The 18,915-nt window shown below is 46.2% G+C and overlaps 1 protein-coding gene across 1 annotated transcript in view; it reads left to right on the top strand.

Moving 5' to 3' along the window:
- Positions 1–18,915, top strand: part of C5PH5orf22 (chromosome 5p C5orf22 homolog) — a 746,374-nt gene that overhangs the window by 449,379 nt on the left and 278,080 nt on the right. The window contains exon 5 of the mRNA XM_069613612.1: positions 2,684–3,167. Within this exon, the coding sequence (XP_069469713.1) occupies positions 2,684–3,167 (484 nt within the window). The remainder of the gene's footprint in view (positions 1–2,683; positions 3,168–18,915) is intronic.

An 18,915-nucleotide genomic window follows, 5' to 3' on the forward strand; every position in this document is an offset into this window, starting at 1 on the left:
TCTTAAGATCCCCCATAGCTCATAAGTATTCTCCCCTTCCGTGCAGCAAATCCCACCTGCCCACGCGATACAGATACAGCCGTCTAGCTTTTTCTTGTAGCCTCATGTACAAACTCGAACTCGCCATAACTATACACACACCAAACTCCCCACTTCCCTCCCCACCCTCTACCCATCCCTTCCCCAACACCACACTCCCCAACTGCTGCCCAGCTCCATCCATGGAACTCAGCACCCCCACATCTAGCCCTGCAAGCACCAACCAATTCCCAGAGCTCAGTAGAGTGAAGTCGCCCTAATGGCCACTTAACTAAAGTTACTAAGTGGGGTAAGGAGATCCGCTCTGCAAGGCTCCCCTAAATACAGCAATAGTCACAGTGCTCGTAATATATTGTGCAACAGTCTGACCTTCTCTGCCTAAGGCCGCTCAAATGACTATAATCAAGTCCCAGAGACCTATTCCGTGCCATCTTGTAGCACACTCCTCGTGCACTACTTATCTCCTCCATCTCCTCTTCCTGTCCGAACGTCAGGCTCCTGGGGACATCCCTGCGCGTCGAGCCATCCCATGGCGTCCTCTGGAGTCTCAAAAAACTAAAGTTTTGTGTTTATGAAAAACTTTCAATTTCGCCAGATACAGCAACATGTATTTATGGCCCGCTTCTCTCATTCTCCGCTTTACCGTCCCAAAGTTCATGCGGCTACGCTGCACAGTCAGGGTATAGTCCGGGTAGGCCGTTATGTTTGCCGCTCCTCGTGTAATCGTTCCTCCCTTGCGGAAGTGTTCTAGTATCCTCTCCCGGTAATTAAGGATTTTGGCAATTACTGGCCTAGGCGGGTTTCCCGGCGGCGGCCTCCTTGTTAGAGCTCTATGTGCACGTTGCACCGCGAATCCTTGAGATAAGGCTCCTCTGGGTATCTCCTGCAACAGCATAGATTCGATGAACTCTGTGGGATCGTGGCCCTCCGATCCTTCTGGCAGGCCCACGATGCGAATGTTATTCCGTCGGGCGCGTCCTTCCGCCTCCTCCGCCCTGTTCTCCAAGTTGCCCACTCTCTGCACCAGGGCATGCAATTCGGCCTTGTGGGAGGCACAATCCACGGTGTTCGGGCTCACCTCTTTCTCGAGGGTCTCAGTGCGCTCCGCCAAGGACCTGACGTCCTGCCGGAGTAAATTCACCTCCTCCTGCACCTCACCGACCTTAAGGTCCAATGCCGTTTTCAGCTCAGTTACGGCCAGTTCAAGCTTAGCTTCCCAGGTCGCCTTCAAGTCCACAATCGCAGCCAGGACCTCTTGGTTAGTACCCGTCGCAGGCATGCCACCCGTAGGCGACTTATCCTTGCTCTTGGAACTTTCCGGACCAGGGGACGTCTTGGCGAAGTTGTCCAACGTGGGCTGCTTCGCCTTCGGTCTCACTGTTCTATTAGACATGACCCAGAGGACCTGCGTTCCACACAAGTTACAAATGCGCACACAGGTCGCTCCTATCGCCCGACCACCGTGCGGCCTGCTCCTTCCTTTGTTCCGGTCGTTGATCGCCCATTTTGTTTCGTCTTCCGTCTCCGGCGCTCCTTTTCTTTTTCGCACAAAACTCCACCACCGTTCCTACCACGCCTTCCAAAAGTTCACCAAGCGCAGTCAGACCGTTCACACATCGACATGTGTGTTTTCAGCAGTCATAGGCACGTTGTTATGCACTATTTCGCCAGGATCATTTCAGGATCTCGGGAGCTCCTCCAGATCGCGTCCTCCTACATGGCCCTCGTAGCCACGCCCCCTCCTGACAGCCAAATTGTTAACTTCATATTGACGTACTTAGAATGCAACATGTCCTCTCCACACTCTACAAACTGGCACTAAATGCCGAGCAACATCCATCGAATTAGGAGATGGGAAAGCTTGCTTAGTAAAGACCTGAATGAGACGGAATGGAAATATGCCCTGAAACATGTCTGCATAGTATTGATGAGATACTCGTAGACACTTACGGAATTCACGCGTTTACCTTAGTAGTACTGCACAACACAGCAGAGGGCCCAATATCAGCTGCTAGAGAGTGGTGAATGCTGAGTTGCCAGGTAGCCAATGCTGATTTCTTACACTTGGCTTGGCTGTACCCTGCCATCCTGGAGTTCTAGGAAGCCATATGGATACAAGTGTCTGAAATAATGATCTTCCATATCTGTAAAACTCCAGAATTATGTTTAAGTGGCCGTGTTACTGATTTGCATACAAGCGATGTGAAATTTGTTGGGCTTGCATGTCCAATAGCCAAATCGTTGTTTGCAAAATCATGGATTGGAGTACTGTACCGACAGTCAATGCATGGATAAGAACGCTCCTGTGGTGCAACCAACAGGAGAATGCCATTAGGAATATAGCGAATCCCATCTCTCGCCCCATGGACTAATTGGGGAACTGTCGTTCATATCAAAGCAGCCCAACATGATAGGTCTGATGTGTACATAACTTGATGAAGTGGTTACAAGAAAATGTCACGAATGTTTGTTAAAATACCTACGACAGGTTAAATCGCAAATCTTATGTGTTGGTGCCTGAATACTGTTGTCTCTCTTTCAAGTGATGATTGTTATTGTATCTTTATTGTATTATGAACACTTAAAATCAAAAGAAGTTGAAATTAAGCTAAATAACTTTTGCATGTCTTATTTTCAAACTCAGGGTAACAAGTAGAGATAATTACTTCCTAAGCGATGGTCTTTATGTCCCAGAGGACCAGCTTGAGAACCCGAAGCCTTTACACCTGGATGTTATTACAGTGAATCCTACGGAAGACCTCGACATACTGGACAAAACAAATGGTGAATCTGCTGCCAAGAAACAGAAGTTGGATCATCACACAGATCCAGATGCCAGAACATGCACCACAACTACAGGCGCCTCTTCTTCCAGAAGACTCCTGCATCCCAGCTGTGAAATGGAAGACCATGCCTTGGAGAAAGCAAATAATGACACCTTGGGGCACGACAAAATGGAAACAAGCAGTGACTCGTCCCCATCAGCTTCCCTTAAAGGGTGCAAGCATGAGCATATGGAGGTTGCTAAGAACATTCTTCAAGTTTTACAGAAAGGAGATGCATTTGTGTTAGATATCGACTTAGATTTCTTTTCAGTTAAGAATCCTTTTAAAGAGATGTACACACAGGTACGTTTCTTTTATTCTACATATAAATATCCTGGATGGTGATGAATCGTATGGGCAGTGATAAATGTCATAGGCCAAGATAAATCAAAGGATTTGCAATAGCATGTTATGAAAGCCCTATTGTACGATTGGCTGAGAGGTGCGACAAGGTTGATTGTCATGCAGCAATACAAATATTGGGTTATTTTCAATTGGAAATAACACCTGAATATCACAGTGGTTGTGCTGGCTAATTAATAAAAATACATTTTTCTTTAGTTTTGTGAAAATCACCAATCAGTCCTGGCAGAATTTAGCTGAATTTGTTTTGTATTTCAAATTGAATCATTGAATCTTTACGACATAGTCCAGCACACAGGCTTAATATCCTCATTCTCCTGAATGGGCAGAATTGGCCCGCAGTAGCCTCACCATTTCTGCATCTTCAGGTCAGGTTTTTCTCATTGGATTCGCCGTACAGTTTGCATTCCACCGATTCGGAAAGAGGACTCACTTAATGCTTGTCTTTGGAAAGGATCCTTCTCTTTTCACCAAGCCTGATGTTTCCATGGCTATAATTTCTAACTATGGTTCCCACCCATCCGCCCCTTTCTCTTCGTGACTAGAAGAGTTGCATATGTGAGCATCTGCGCCTCACTGGGGCACCTATATTAAATGTAGTATATTTTTATGTCAGAGGTGGCATTTAGAAATATTGAAAACCACACACTCTCTGGACCTCATTATGAGTTGTGGGCGTTATTCCGGTGGTAAATCCTGCCCAATGGAATAAGGTCTTCTCCTGTTATTGCGCCTCCTCAAGAATCTCATCACGTGAAGCAAGGTAAGTAAACTCTTGTTTTCTGTAGCACTTGGTTGAGGTGACTCCTTCGCAGCCAACAGACTGGAAGAGCTTCTTGGAATTGCACATGTGAATAAATAAGAGTCCGGAATAGTCCAACAGTTCTGGTGAAATGCACCCTAAAAAGAAATTTCAACCATCAGCTGCTTTGGGAAATGCCCACAGTAGTTTACACGCAGGTTGCTCCTTCCAGCATAGTCTCTCCAGTATAGTCTTTTCAGGATAGTCTCGCTGTTGCAACGGCCAATTTTGTAAAGAAGGTCTGGCTCGGCAGAGAGGAACATAGTGTAGAAAGGTACCGGAAGCATAGGAGACACTGAACTTCTCGGTGGACTAGGCATAGTCTAAATTGGGAAAATTGCAGTGTGATTTTTTGTTTTTGTTTTGTTTAATGACAAAAGTAGAACAGTTGCAATGTTATAGAGAATGTTAAATCTTATTTCCCAATCTAGAGACCCCAATTGTAAGGCATATTCGTATGTATTTTGTCCTGCTTAGATGGTGACCATGTGTAAGGGTTCATTTAGCTTGCTATTCTCATGCTATTCTCATGCAAACTGCTCTAACATTTGTTATAGGATAAACTGCTTTCTCCCTTGTTGCTGTACTTTAAACGTGGCTGGGAACACTTCCACCAGCCAGCATAGTGACTCCTGTTGTGCTTTCCCATATAATTTAGTCACAATACACTGGGGTAATTGGCACCACATAGGCCCCTGTAGTCATTCTTAGTAAAGAGGCTGAGCATGGGCTGAATGAGCATGGAGTCCAAACTCCCCTCCGACTCACTAGGGTAGGTTTGAGGCACACACAGTGCTTCCCTGTATGGATAATTATTTCCTCTCTTGTATATCCCTGCCTCTTGGCCACCCTATTGAATATGAATGAAAAGGTTATTATACCTGAACATATACAGAAGTCATAGTAACAACTGCCCTCTCAGAATTTACAAGTGCTTAAGCATGGACACAGGAGAGGGTGGAAGCAATGAGGAAGGTGCGCATACCATATCAATGATAGATGATATGGATCAGTACACCAACATAGACTGAGATTAGAAGAGAGCCATGGTTTTCAAGTGTTGATGCTTTAAGTGAGTCCAAAAACAAGTTACTTTGTGGTGTGCATGGTCAATATTATATATATATATATATATATATTTTTTTTTTTATTATTATTTGTATATAATCTGTTTAGATTTTTACCCCAAAAAGTTTTTCAGTTCTTGAAGTGAAAGAAGGACATTTCTGCGTAATTGGTAATTTCTCAAGGAGGACCAAGAAAGCGAAGAGAAAGACTTTTCCGATGGTTTACTTCTGTACCATCTGCAACGTCTTCTCTAATGCAATGGTTAACAGTTTGGTAGCTGCTATAAACCACCTTGTTTGGGCTCCCGTGATGAGGCGGTTCCACCAAATGTTGTCGTCAACGACGTAAGACAGTTCGTACACAGGACCGAGGAAGGCCTTTCTTTCTTGGTCAATTGCAGGACAAACCATCAAGAGGTGTTTGATAGATTCTGTGGATTGAGCATCTCTGCAGAGTCTACAGGATCTTTCTTCAGTTACTGAGCGGATGGCTAAAACTTCTTGTGTCGGAAAAAGATTTAAACGGGCTTTCAACAGAGTTCTCGATAAGTTTGCTCAGGTATTTCGTACAATATTCCATCGTTTTTTTTAGTTTATTGAAGACTGGTGGCAAGTGGACTAGCAGTTTGTTCGCTACAGCATTGTCATTTGTTTTTATCCAATCGAGCCATTCCATTTTTGTTTTTATTCTCAGAGGGTTCTGGAGAAGTTCTTCTTCTGAGCACGCTATATCTTGCAATATACGTCTTTGTTTCTCAGCCCAGTTGTTAAGGAATGTGTTGCTCCCTTTAGATAATCCCTCAGAAATCATCCTATATATTTCCAGGCTTTCTGGGTTCCTGATTTTTCTGTAGAGTTGAATGGTACTCTGAGCGACCACTGCCTCCATGGAAAGCAGCCCAAGTTCACGTCTTATAGGTGCCACAGCTGTCGATTTCGGTAGGCCTAATGTTGCTCTCCAGATAAAACCTTCTAATTTGGTCCATAGGGTCGAAGGAATAGCGGGCTGGCATCCATGCCATAAGTTAATGCTGGAATTACTTTTGACTTATAGAATTGGATTGCCGGTAGAAGACTGTATTTGCCGTATTTTCTGTCGACTGCTCGTAGTTGGGCCGTTAAGTTTTTGGCTTTTGTCCACAGGGTTGCCTGCATACTTAAACCTCTTTTCGTGCTGTCAATGTCGACTCCAAGGTATTTGAATGTGGAGACAATTTCGATTTTAGAGTGGTCAAGATACCACTTCAAGGACTCCTTTTTTTCGGCCCCTGCTTCTGAAGAATCAGGACTTTCGTTTTAGATTTATTGATCTCCAAATTGTTTTCATTGGTGTAGTGGGCCACGTTGTCCAGTTGGCGTTGAAGGCCCACCTGAGTATGATCCAGAATGATGAGATCATCGGCGTATAGCAGTCTGTTAACCGTTGTATTTCCAATTTTCGGCGGAAAGGATCTAATCAGATCTTGTGAGGCTTTGAAATCGCCGAGGAAGGAGATGAAGAGAGCAGGGGCAAGAGGGCATCCCTGTTTTACGCCACGATTAGATGGTATGAGGTTGGAGAGTAGCCCTTGGTGGTTTAGTCTGACTGAAACACTGGTGTTGGTGTGTAAGGCGATGATCGGGTCAAGGATCCGGTTAGGGCAGTTCCACTTCTTCAGTTTGGTCCAGAGTTTCGATCTGTCAACTCTACCGAAGGCCTGGGATAAATCCACGAAGGCGAGGAAGATTCTTGGGGCACCTAGCAAAACATTTTCTTTCAGGATGTTTAGAATCATTATATTAGCACCTGTACTGACGTTTTTCTGAAATCCTGTTTGGAGTGAGTCCATGGCCGGAGAGATTCTTGCCCAGTTCTGGAAGTGGGTCAAAAGGCTAGTAGCAAAGACTTTATCGATGACGTCCAATAAAGCTATAGGACGGTAGTTAGTGGTGGTCCCTGATACCTTTTTTGAAGATCGGAACGATGATTGCTTGGTTCCATGAGCTAGGGATTGTCTTTCGTTCTTTGCAGACTTTGAAAATCATGCTCAGGACCGCTGACCAAGCCTCGGGATGTTGCTGTAAATCAGTATTTGCTAGATCGTCGGGCCCAGGAGCGTGCAACAGTTTCAATTTTGAAATGATAGACCTTATATCTTCTATATTGGAGAGATCAACCCAATTAGATTTTGTAGAAGGTTTTGTCCTCTCGATGGCAGAGGGAGGATGATCAGTTTTGAAAAATGGTTAATACAACACTCTTCGGAGACCGCGTTTATCATCTGAGAATTAGGATGGGGTTTGGTGGCGTTGACTAATTTCCAGAATTCTCGAGTTTTTTTGTTGGCTATGATCATCATATTTTCGGCATCGGCTTGGTAGAGGGCTGATTTGATGTTTCTTATCCACTGTTTGTAGAGTCTCAGCTCGCAAAGATAGGATTCCCATAGTGTAGGAGAGCTCGAAGTCATAGCCTCTTTTTTTAAATTTTCTTGAGGGACGACGCCTGATCACTAGGCTCCGATTATAACTGTGGTTGTGATTTCCGGCCTGCTTGTCTAGCCCTTTGAGGTTTTTTGTAGGTCAGAAGCAGCGGGATATAGCTTGCCTGAAGGTTGCGTTGTCTGCTTTGATGTCAGAGGTTAAGATTTTGTATTCGTCTGACAAAGTTTTGATATCGTTTTCGGTCATGCGTAGACGAGAGAGCTGCGTGTTGGTCTCAATTGGAACGTTATAGAATTGCTGGTGCTGCACATGAGGTTTAGGAGGTTGTGATCGCTCGCTTCCGTTCTGATTACTTCGAAGGAAGCTATATTCGAGTACATTTTTTCAGAAACAAAGATATAGTCGAGATTCGCTGTAGATTGATCGCGCTCCCATGTGGGAATTGTAATTTGATTAGTAGATTTTGCAGCATTTCGAAGGTTTTTGGAGTTCATTAGCGTAATCCACATTTTTCCTCTTTCTGCCGTCGGTGTGAAAACTCTGACAGGTACAAGCAATTGGCATTGAGATCTCCATAGATAAGGATGTTCGAGGTTTCATGTTTAATCATTATTTCATCGATGATGTTGGCTGCTTCGTCGCAAAATTTACCGGGTGACGTTTTTTGTGGGTTCCAGTAGGTGTTGATAATCGCCCAGACTTCAGAAGAATTTTCATCACTCGTTGTTATGAGTACTGCCAGAAAAGCATAGATAGCTGCTATCGTCTTGTTTAGTTATGTTCGATCCCATCCGGATAGCAGTCAGTCGGCCAGAGGATGGTTTGCCATACGGACCTTTTAGGGCAGGCGAGATCTCAATGGTGTAGCCATCTAAAGCGGGTTTGTTCAGTAACCAGGTTTCTTGAAGGCAAACAATATCGTGGACCCCCAGGTTGTAACTACCAATTTTGGTAAGGTGCGTGTGGCCTCTGGTGTTCCATGAGGCTACGGATATGGTAGAATTTTGAAGCGCTTCGTAGTTTGCTTGGGGCCGCCACGGTAGAGAATTGGCTCCCCTCGTTTGCTGCTATCTTTTAAGGCCAGGTGTAAAGGCATCTCGTAACCAAGACCATGTGCCTTTTGTTGGCTTGGTGTCTGGATAGGGAGTAGACTCGTCTCTAATTTGTCTTGCACGTACAAGGTGATCTGGTGATACAGGTCTTTGTTCTTTATGGTACTCTTTGTACTTTCTTGGTTCACTTTTTTCTTCAATTCTCTCTTTGGCATGGTGTTGATTTTTCGAGTAGTCTGATCTATTCGGATATTTCCCCGAATATCTGCGTTCGTTGTGGCCAAATGTTTCCCGATGAGACGGTGTTCTTCCCCGTCTTTTAGATCTGTACAGGTCCTCAGTTGGAGATTTGTATCTATAGTTTTTAGCCGGTGTTTTTTTGGAATTTTCCGCTTGGCTCTTGTTGGTATTTGCTATATGGATCTCTGTCAAAATGAAGCCTGCATGATCCAATTTTGCATAGACTTCTTGGGGAATCTCCCGGAGCGCCAGGCTCTTGATGTGTAAGAATGCCTTTGCTTGCTTGTTTCTGTGGTAGGGCTCTATAAGCTTGAAGTCATCAGACTTTAAGGTGTTAAGTATGTCGACCTGTTTGAGGATCTTGAGGACGGTTCTTCTATTCAGGATCATGTAGTGATCTTCAAATGGTTTTTGTTCGATTTGGAACAGACGGACAGAGTCTGCAGACTTGCTTTTAGGTTTTGAAGACGGTCCGCTTCGGTATTCGATTGAAGACTTTCTGTCTTTAGTAGGCGAATGTCTGGTCGAGGAGTTAGATTGGGTAGATTTTAATTTTTGGTATAGTTGTTCAATGCTCATGTCTTTCGCCTGGCTTGTATTAGATGGCCTTGTGCCCGGGTTAGAGAGTGGAGATTTGCTAGTGTTTTTTTTTGTTAGTGGCGATTCAATTGAAATTTGGTTTCCAGGACTATCTTCCATTTCTGTGTCGAGCTCGCACATTTCTGCTGAGTCCTCATGTTGTGATAGGTCGGTCGAGGAACTTTGACTGATGAATTCGTCAGCCGATCTTGGTGAAAGTATAGGGTGAGTCGTAGTATTGATAATGTTTTCGAGTTCGTTCAGTTCATGCAAGGTCTCTCCTAGTTTTTTTGTGGTTTCCATTTGAACTTGTTGAATCTGGCGTCGGTTCATTGCTCCTTGCACTCGAGTCGTGTTGAGGGCTTCTGGATAGCTTCAATAAAGGTTGTTTAGCCGTTGAAGCTGTTGCTTTTGTTGAAGTGACACTTTTTAGTACCGGTTTCGTGGTCACCGTTGGTTGTGGTGAATTTTAGTTTTTTTGAATATCAAAAAGGGGAGCCGTTTTTATGGTTTGTGGTTGGCATGAGGTCTGGGTTTCTTTGTCGTCTGAAGTGGGTTTTTTCTGTCTTGTGTTTTGGAGGAGTCGTCGTTTCTCCTCCAGGACTGACAACTTCAGGTCCCAGGTTTATCTATGCTTCTTGTTGGTTTGGTCCAGAGCGGTGATAAATCCTTCCACAAATATCAATTTGGTGTGCATCATTGTTGTAACTGTAACTGTAATTGTTTAACAAATCGTTGATACTTTCGTAAAGCTACCCAAATGGGGCTAGAGCTATTGTTATAGCTAACATGATGGTGGCCAAGTCAATTTTTTTAGATGGTGAGTTTTTTGGGGTTGTGGAAGCTATTTCGCCAAGTCTCCTATTTCTTGGGGGAGATCGTGTTCGAGGTGTGAATGGCGATGTTGGTGGAGGTAGAGAAATACTTTCCTATGTCTGAGTAGGTTGATCTAGGTTTTTAGGTTTCAGAATTTGCTGGACTTGAGGCGGTTGGGTCTTCGGTTGAGTCTCAAGTAGTGATTGGGAATTTGGGACTGGGAGAGGCGACGGTGTAATTCCATCAAAAGGTTTTTCTTTGCAAATGTTTTTTGTGGTTGGTGGCAACAGGGTGCTAGTTGGATCTTCCTCTTGGGGAGGCAACGAAGTTTTGATGATGTCTGCTGGTTCAGGTTTTCCCATGCTGTTTAAGCCTAGTGTAAGTGGAGGTGTAGGCTGTGAGGTTGCGGCCTGTGTATTTGGTATGACTTCTTTTGGGTTAGCTTCTGTAACCCCATTTATTGCCTTTGTTGCTTGCCTTACCCTTTTCTCCGCGTTGCTTGGGTCTGAATCGCTTTTGTCGGTACTCGAGGGGTCTATTAGTTTTTTTGCTTGTAGTGTTGTTTTTCTAGCTTCGGTGGCTGGTGGGAGGTCTTGGATTGCCTCCAAAATGTCTGCATCCGAAAGTTCGTTAGCCTCATCTAATTTTCTTTTACACTATTTTTTAAAGAAGTCCTTCAGAGCCGAAGATAGCAGTGGGCGAGGGAGGATTTTCTTCCCTATGTCCTTTTTCCTGTATTTTCTTTTTGAGTTTTGTATTTTTTTGGATTGCGCATCTTGTTTGTTATTCGACGCCAGGGTTTGAGGGTCAGTGAATTTGGGAACGGATACCTCTGGCAGTGCTTCAATGACTTCGTGAGATGCTTTAATAGTGCTGGCTTTGGTGATTTTTACGAGGAGGGGTCTTTTGAGCTTAGACGGTTCCCCTCGCTTTGCTCCCTTGACGGGTTTGCTGGAGCAGTTTGATCCATTGCTGCGTGGATTTGGACCAGAGTTGGAACTGTAGCTGTTGATGGTTTCACTAGCTGACAAGGGGATGCCTGCGGGGGTGCCACAGCGCCGGCTGTTTGGGTTGTTTGAATTGCAGGCGGGAGCTGGTTTTCCGGCGGTGCTCTCGGGGCCATGCTAGGGAGAAGATGGCGACTGTTGAGAGGCAAAGTCTGAGCCGGCAAAACTTGATCCTGTTCCCCCTAATTTTTGCTTTCGTTTTCTTCAGCGACTGGATAGTCTCCCACGACCTCCGGCGCAGCCCAGGCTGCAAGCACAGGGACGGACGCTGACCGTCCTCCAACAGTCAAATCGTCCACACCTCTCGCCACCATGAGGGCCTGGCGGGATGGCTGAGCAGGCTTAGCGCTGGTGTTAGAAGGAGAGGAGGGAGGAGATTCCAGTGCAATGGGTGATTGCAGCGATGCGGGAACTGCGTTGCGAAGTTCCCGAGAGTCCCGTGGGTCCCGAGAGTCTTCGGTGTTCGTGGTTTGCTGAACAGGTAAGACAGGGAATTCTGCGGGGGGGACGCAGCTGTTAGGGGGAACTTACGAGAAACTTGGTGGAACCGCAGGGGTGAAAAATGTCAATTCCCTATGGTCATGTTGGGAGAGCTGAGTTCTTGTGTTTGTTGCATTTGTTATTTTTGTGGCTTTCATAACTTGACTCACTTCAACAGCGTTAAGCAAGGGCTCCATGGGTGTCGAGCAGGAAACAAAGGGTGAACGCTGGCTTCCGTCAAAAGGGTTTTCAAAGTCGAATCGTACTGCTGGATTTTTTTCTTGCGGAACGGAAGCCGAAGAAGTATTTAGCTGAGCCTTCGTTTTTTTTGTCGGGGGTTTCAGTGACACTGGGTCCGTAGATTTAAAGTTACTCCTTAACAAGTGCTGCTCTGCTGCATGCTCGGCCAGCGGGTTAGGAGTACTGGTTAGAGTTTCATGCAAAGTTTCACAAGGCTCCATTCAGAGGGCTTCGGACCGCGGGCTGCCGCGGACTGCCGGAGACTGTCTCAACCTCGTCTCAAGCTCCACTCACCGCTCCGCGGTGTATACTGTAGTTAAGTGGGTCCTCCCACGATAGACAAGGTAGAGAGACTGCTGCTACTGCCGGAGACTGTCTCAACCTCGTCTCAAGCTCCACGGTGTATGCTGTAGTTAAGTGGGTACTCCCACGATAGACAAGGTAGAGAGACTGCTGCTACTGCCAGAGACTGTCTCAACCTCGTCTCAAGCTCCGCTCACCGCTCCGCGGTGTATGCTGTAGTTAAGTGGGTCCTCCCACGATAGACAAGGTAGAGAGACTGCTGCTACTGCCGGAGACTGCCTATTATTATATATGAAAATACACTTGACAACAACACTGGTGCTCCAAAATGACCTGTGCTTGTGTCATGTCTATGACTGAGAGGAGAGAGAGAGGATGTATAGGTGCATGACTGCTTGTGTGAATGGGTTTATGAATGTGTGTGTCTGTGTGAGAAAGTGTTCTGGTGGGTTCCGAGTGAATGATTGAAAGAAGCTGTATGAGGATGTGAATGCTGTGAAAATTAGGGCATAATTCTGAGATCTGCGTCAAATAAGAACAGTGTCATTACGTGATGGAAAGACACTTTTTAAAACTTTTACATGGAGCTTGCAATCCGTCCCTGAATGTGTCTGTTTATTTATTCTGATGGGTGTCATGTATGTGACTGAGAGGGAGGCTGTGTGGGTGTGTGACTGCTTCTGTGAATGTGTTTATGATTGTTTGTGTCTGTGTACGTGTTCTCGTGGGTGTTGTCTGAATGATTTTAAAGATTGTGGAATACTTTGTTCCACCAAGTGTGGAACACGGGTGAGATTTAAGGAGAGAATCTAAACAATTGGGTAACCCGCAGAAAATGTAAACTATTGAGTGTATATCAAACCTAAATGGCAGTGACAGCTGGTGAATATTTTGAATGGAGGGGCACAAAACTATTTCCCACAAATCTGCGCGAGCAACCGAGCGTAGCGAGGAAGCCCAAATCAACCATGGAGAGTTTTCTTTTGGGGATGGGGGGCGAGTTCTCCCTGCGAGAACATGCACCCCTACAGCCTCCCTCAATCATATACTCTGCACTTACGAGAACACTTCATTCATGCAGATATACACACATTCATATATACATGTGCACAAGCAGTCACGCCTCCATACAGCTTCTCTGAATCACTGAATGATATACAGAAGCTGTATGGGTGTGTGACTGCTTGCATGCATGATTATGTGCTTATGCCTGATTAAGTGCTCTGCTGAGCACAGTGTGAATGATTCATTCACATGGCGTCCAGCAGAAGACTTCACTCAGGTATATACACACATTCATATAGACAAAGGCACACAAGCAGTAACGCACCTATACAGCCTCTTCCTCAACCATACGCATGACACTCACCATAACACTTATTTACACACATTTGGGGCCTGATTACAAGCTTCGGGCAAAATAAGAAAATGGTCTTTCCAGCACAGAATGACACTTTTCTTATTTTACATGGATCTCAGAATCAGGCCCTCATATACACACTCACAAAACTCACATACGCAGTCACGTACAAATACAGAGTGTGCTTCTGTCAGAACCCAAGGCCAAGTGTACTCCTAAGGAGGAGAGGCCGGAACCGCGTACAGTAGCAGAGGAATTCTTCCTACTGTTGTAACTCACTGCTGTTTAAATATAACAGACAGATAGGTCTAGCAGTCGGAAGAGGAGACACGCCGAGGATTCACCAGCTGTAAGGAGTAAAATAGGAATAATCAGTAACTTGAAATCCGTGTACTGCAAAACCCTAGGCCCACGAATGAAACGAGTCCCACGTGATATGAGTCTTGTTATGGTAGTCTATCAGTCAGATGGCGTGGATGGTATGTCCCCAGTATCGCAGTACCGGATTCTATGACAGATATACAGATGTATTATGCACTAAAATAGGGAAAAGGAATAAAGCCCAACCAGTATAGTATAAGGATCAGTTCTTACCGGAATCCCAGTCTGAGAGCTTCAATTGGTCCTAGCGGTGTTCCATAGAGCGGAAGGAATTCCAGGACTAACCCAACGGCACGAGGACGCCTAGTATAATCCCAGTACAAAGTTCCACTCCTACCCCGATGGCACGAGGACGCCTAAGGCACCAACAGCAAGCGTCTCTATTCCAGGTGCAGAGGGCAGTTCCAAAATCCGGATGTTAGGATTGTGCACAAAGAATAGTTCTTAAGATTCCAGGCAAAAGGACAAAAAAGTTCCAATCCAAAAACAACGTTGGGCAAAGCAAACTCCTATAAGCGTTCTGGGTTCATCAGTGTGCAGGCAGTGAAAAGTCCAAACTTTAGGCAGCGACAGGCACGAAGCAGGCAGTATCAGGACAAAACGTAAAGCAAAAGCAATGTCTATGAGGCGTTCCGAATCGGATAGTGTGCAGGCAAGGACAATTCAAACATAATGCACAAGCGAGTCCGTGAAGAGTTCCGCGTCAGCGAAGGAAACCAGTAGATCAATGAGGCAGGCAGAGCATAGGACCAGAACAAAAACAGACAGAGGGGCTACATGCACGGGCTAGGACAAGGGAGAAGGAAACCAGATACGACATAAACAAGGTTCCAAGGGTAGCAACTTCAATCAGAAGCGCTCATCAGCTGTTAGAGGCAGAGTTAAATAAACTTCCGAACGCGCCACAGAGCAACACGACAAACAGCTGACGGAGTGCTTCCAGGTGCACGGTGTCTCCTCACAGGCCACTGGTCGCCATGGCAACCTGTATCTATGCAGGAATGGTGAGTGTCCCCCCAACAGAGTGTGTTTATACCTGCTAATGGAGCCATACATGGTAGAATGCAATCGTAAGGAACGCTCAGCAGCAGGCAGGCACCTGCGTGTGTGGATGTCATTACCCGGATTCCTAACAGCTTCTTTAGGGTTTAAAAGGAGAGCATATCTGTATACCACATTTTCTTTTTTTTTTTTTTTTTTTTTTTAAACCACACAAACAATACAATACAAACCAAACTAGCAGCGTTATTTGCAACAAAACACATGAACATCAATAAATGAACACCACTGCACCCCCAATCCCTCCCCCCTCAAGAGCTTGTTTATCTTCCTCATTCCGTATCTGCTGCGTGTGGCAGGGTATCGCTTTCTTCTGAGACTGCAGAATCCGTTATCGTGCCAAACAGTCCTGTTATTAACACTCTCCATGCTAGCAAGGTACTCACTTCTTCTTCCCCACACTTGCTACATGCCTCCTGCCATACCACCGTTTCAGCCTCCGCCCATTTTTGCAAATCCCACCACCATACCTCGACCAGTGGCTTATGGCACTGCTTCCAGCCCATGGCAATCCTTCGTTTTGCAAGCACATATGCCAAGTCCTTCAGTTTCCCAACATGTTTAGTATTCCGTGGTCTGGGAAACCCTCCCAACAGGCAGGCTCAGGCCGTATCTATATTGAGCGTGACCCCTTTGTCCGCTAGTTTTTGTGCCACTTCCCCCCAAAAACTCTCAATCACTGGGCAAGACCAAAACATCTGTGTCATATCAGCATCTTCCTTATCGCAGTTTGGGCACGCTTGTCGTCCCGCATTTACAAACTTAGATATTCTCATCGGGGTCATGTAGGCTCTGTGCGTTATGTACAACTGTATTTGTTGTAATCTGGCATTTCTGGACACCTTCTTGTGGTATCCCATAGCACGCTCCCACATCCCATTGGTCATCTGTGCTCCCACCTCTGTTTCCCAATCCAGCCTCAAATGCGTCAAATCCTTCCCTACCCGGGTCATCACCATCTCATACAGTCTAGAGATCTCGTGCCCTCCTTCTGACATGTTATATATTGTCCCCATGGTGGCGTCTGGCTCCTCCGCCAATACAGTCTCAGGCTAGGTTTTACGAATAATCTTCACCAGCCTTAGATACGTGACATATTGGCCTCTGTGCAAGCCTGCCTCTTTCCCTAATTCTTCAAAATCTTTAATGACCCCCTCTTGCCAGACATCTCCCAATGTAACCAGCCCAACCGACTCCCAGTAGGTCCTGATTATCATTCTTAGTTGTTTGTCTTCCCCTGCCAAGGCCACCAGCGGCACTTGCAGGGAACACGGGTACGGGTTCTCCATCAGTCGACATACTCTACGCCACATCTTCCACCCAAGCAGCATCATACCCGGGCGCTCCTTCATTTCAAGTCTAGGCAACCAAATAATTTCCTTTAGGTAAAACGGAGTACAGTCCTGTCCAAACAGCCTAAATTCAGGAGTTACCTCATCAGAGAGCCATTTGGCCACATATTGCAACTGGCCAGCTATATAATAGGCCTCAAAATTTGGCAGCTTAATACCCCCTCTTTCATAGAAGTTCTGCAACTTCCATAGCGCCACTCTATTCCGAGTGCCATGCCATAGGAAGTCTCTGCACATACTATTCAGCTTGGCAAAACACTTTTTAGGTATCATGTACGGAATATTGCTGAAAAAATATAAGAGCCTGGGCAGGACCACCATTTTGAGCCTCGCCTCCCGTCCCATCATCGCCAGCGGCAACTTCTCCCAAAACTTCATACTTGTACGGATTTTTCCCACAACCACCTCGGTATTATGCAAATGCTCCTCCTCTACCGTATGATACACATCTATTCCGAGGTAGCAGAAGGAGCCAACCGCCCATGGTACCGACAACACTGGCAACCGCTCCAGAGGGGTTCCTCTGTAGCTACCCAATGGGAACATGCTCGATTTTTGGGGGTTCACCGCTATGCCGGACAGTTCTGCATACCTTTCCATTACCTCTAGAATATATTGAAGATTTTCCTCCGGATATTTCAGATATAATAGCAAATCGTCAGCATATAAGGATATTAGGTGTTTCTCTCCCCCCACCTCAGTGCCCATCATGTCATATCGTTGTCTAAGGTACACTGCTAGGGGCTCCAGGGCCAGAATATATAACATCGGGGACCAGGGGCACCCTTGTCTGGTGCCTCTGCTAAGTTGCCATCTCTCGGATATCACCGATCCTGTGCGTACCCTAGCCAGCGGTTCACTGTACAGCAATTTCGCCCACCTAACATAGCCCGGCCCCATCCCGTATTCCCTCAGGGCCTCCAGCAACCATGGCCACCTCACTGAATCGAAAGCTTTGACTGCATCTAGGGACACAACCGCCATTTCACCCTCAATCTTGTTCCCCTCTTCAATCACCCGGTGGAGTCGCCTATGGTTGTGGGTTATATTCCTGTTGGGGACATAACCTGTCTGGTCCGGGTGTATCAGTTTACTAATAACTCTACGCAGCCTATTGTCCAGGACCGCCATCAATAGCTTGCCGTCCTGGTTCAACAATGACAAAGGCCTATAGGAGCCGCAGCTATCCTCTGGCTTGTTGGGCATAGGAAGCAGTATAATTATCGCTTCTCTAAGCGATTCCCGCAGCCGGCCCACCTCAAAAGACTCATTGAGCATTTCTAGCATTGGGGGGAAGGGGGTACCTCCTCTCTATATGCTTTATAAAACTCGCTAGGGAGTCCGTCCGCACCCGGGGTCTTACAGGTGGGCAACTGCTTCACCACCTCCTCCAATTCCTCTAGAGTAATCGGTGCATCCAGCTCCTCCCTTTCTTCGGCACTACTCTTAGGTAATTCCATGTCTCTTAAGGTTTCTCTTATCTCCTCTCGATTGCCCCCCCCTTTGTCCTCCTATAATGCCCTGTAATAGTCTGAGAATGCCTCGTTGATTCCCTCTTGAGTGTCCGTTACCTCCCCATCCTCTCTGGTTATCGTCCTAATCGGGGGCCTAGGGGTTTCGCTCTTATATAACCACGCCAAAAGACGGCCAGTTTTATCCCCACCTGCATGTTGTCGCTCAACATACTTCTTATAGTTAAGGTTGCAGAGCCTTTCCCAAAGCTCTGCACACCGCTGCTGCAGTTTGAGTACTAGTTCCGAATCCCCTCCTGCCCTATTGATTTCCCGTTCCAGTTCACCTTCGGCTTCCCCTAACTCCATTAGGACCCCACCCTGTAGGCCCTTTGATTTAGCAATAGCAGCACCCCGCAATACCACCTTAAAGGCTTCCCAGAGCGTGCCCGCTGAATCCACACTGCCAGTGTTTTCCTCGAAATAATGTGTGATCTCATCCCTGATATCCTCTCTAAAGACCGGGTCCCTGAGCGCCTCAGCCCGGAGGCGCCACGTCGGTATCCGTGCTCTGGGGCGGTAGTACTGCCAGCCCAGAACCAGGGACGAGTGGTCAGACAGGACCCTCGCTTTGTAGTCTATTTGGGTGGACTCTATCACCACATCTTGCGTGGCAAAAAAATAATCAAGTCTCGTATGCAATCGTTGCGGGGCTGAGTAATGCGAGTACTGTGTTTCATTAGGATGTTTCAGCCTCCAAACATCTGCCAGCCCGAAGTCGTCGAGCAGTGTCTGCAATGCCCTGGCCGCTGGGGTGGGCCTATCAATCTTATCATCAATCTGTCTACCTTGGGGTTGAGCACGCAGTTAAAATCCCCTCCCCAAATAACCGCTCCCCCCATATGCTGCTGTATTTTGATTGGGGGCATACTTATTTATAATGCACACCTCCCTATTCTCCACCAGTGCCTTCAATATGACTAACTTCCCCTCCGTATCCACCACCTCTTGTGTAAGTTGGAGCGGAACGTGCAGTGCCACCCAGACCAACACTCCCCTAGCGTAGGCAGAATAC

Source organism: Ambystoma mexicanum, chromosome 5p (assembly GCF_040938575.1).
Source record: "Ambystoma mexicanum isolate Mex_15411 chromosome 5p, UKY_AmexF1_1, whole genome shotgun sequence".
Lineage (NCBI taxonomy): Eukaryota > Metazoa > Chordata > Amphibia > Caudata > Ambystomatidae > Ambystoma > Ambystoma mexicanum.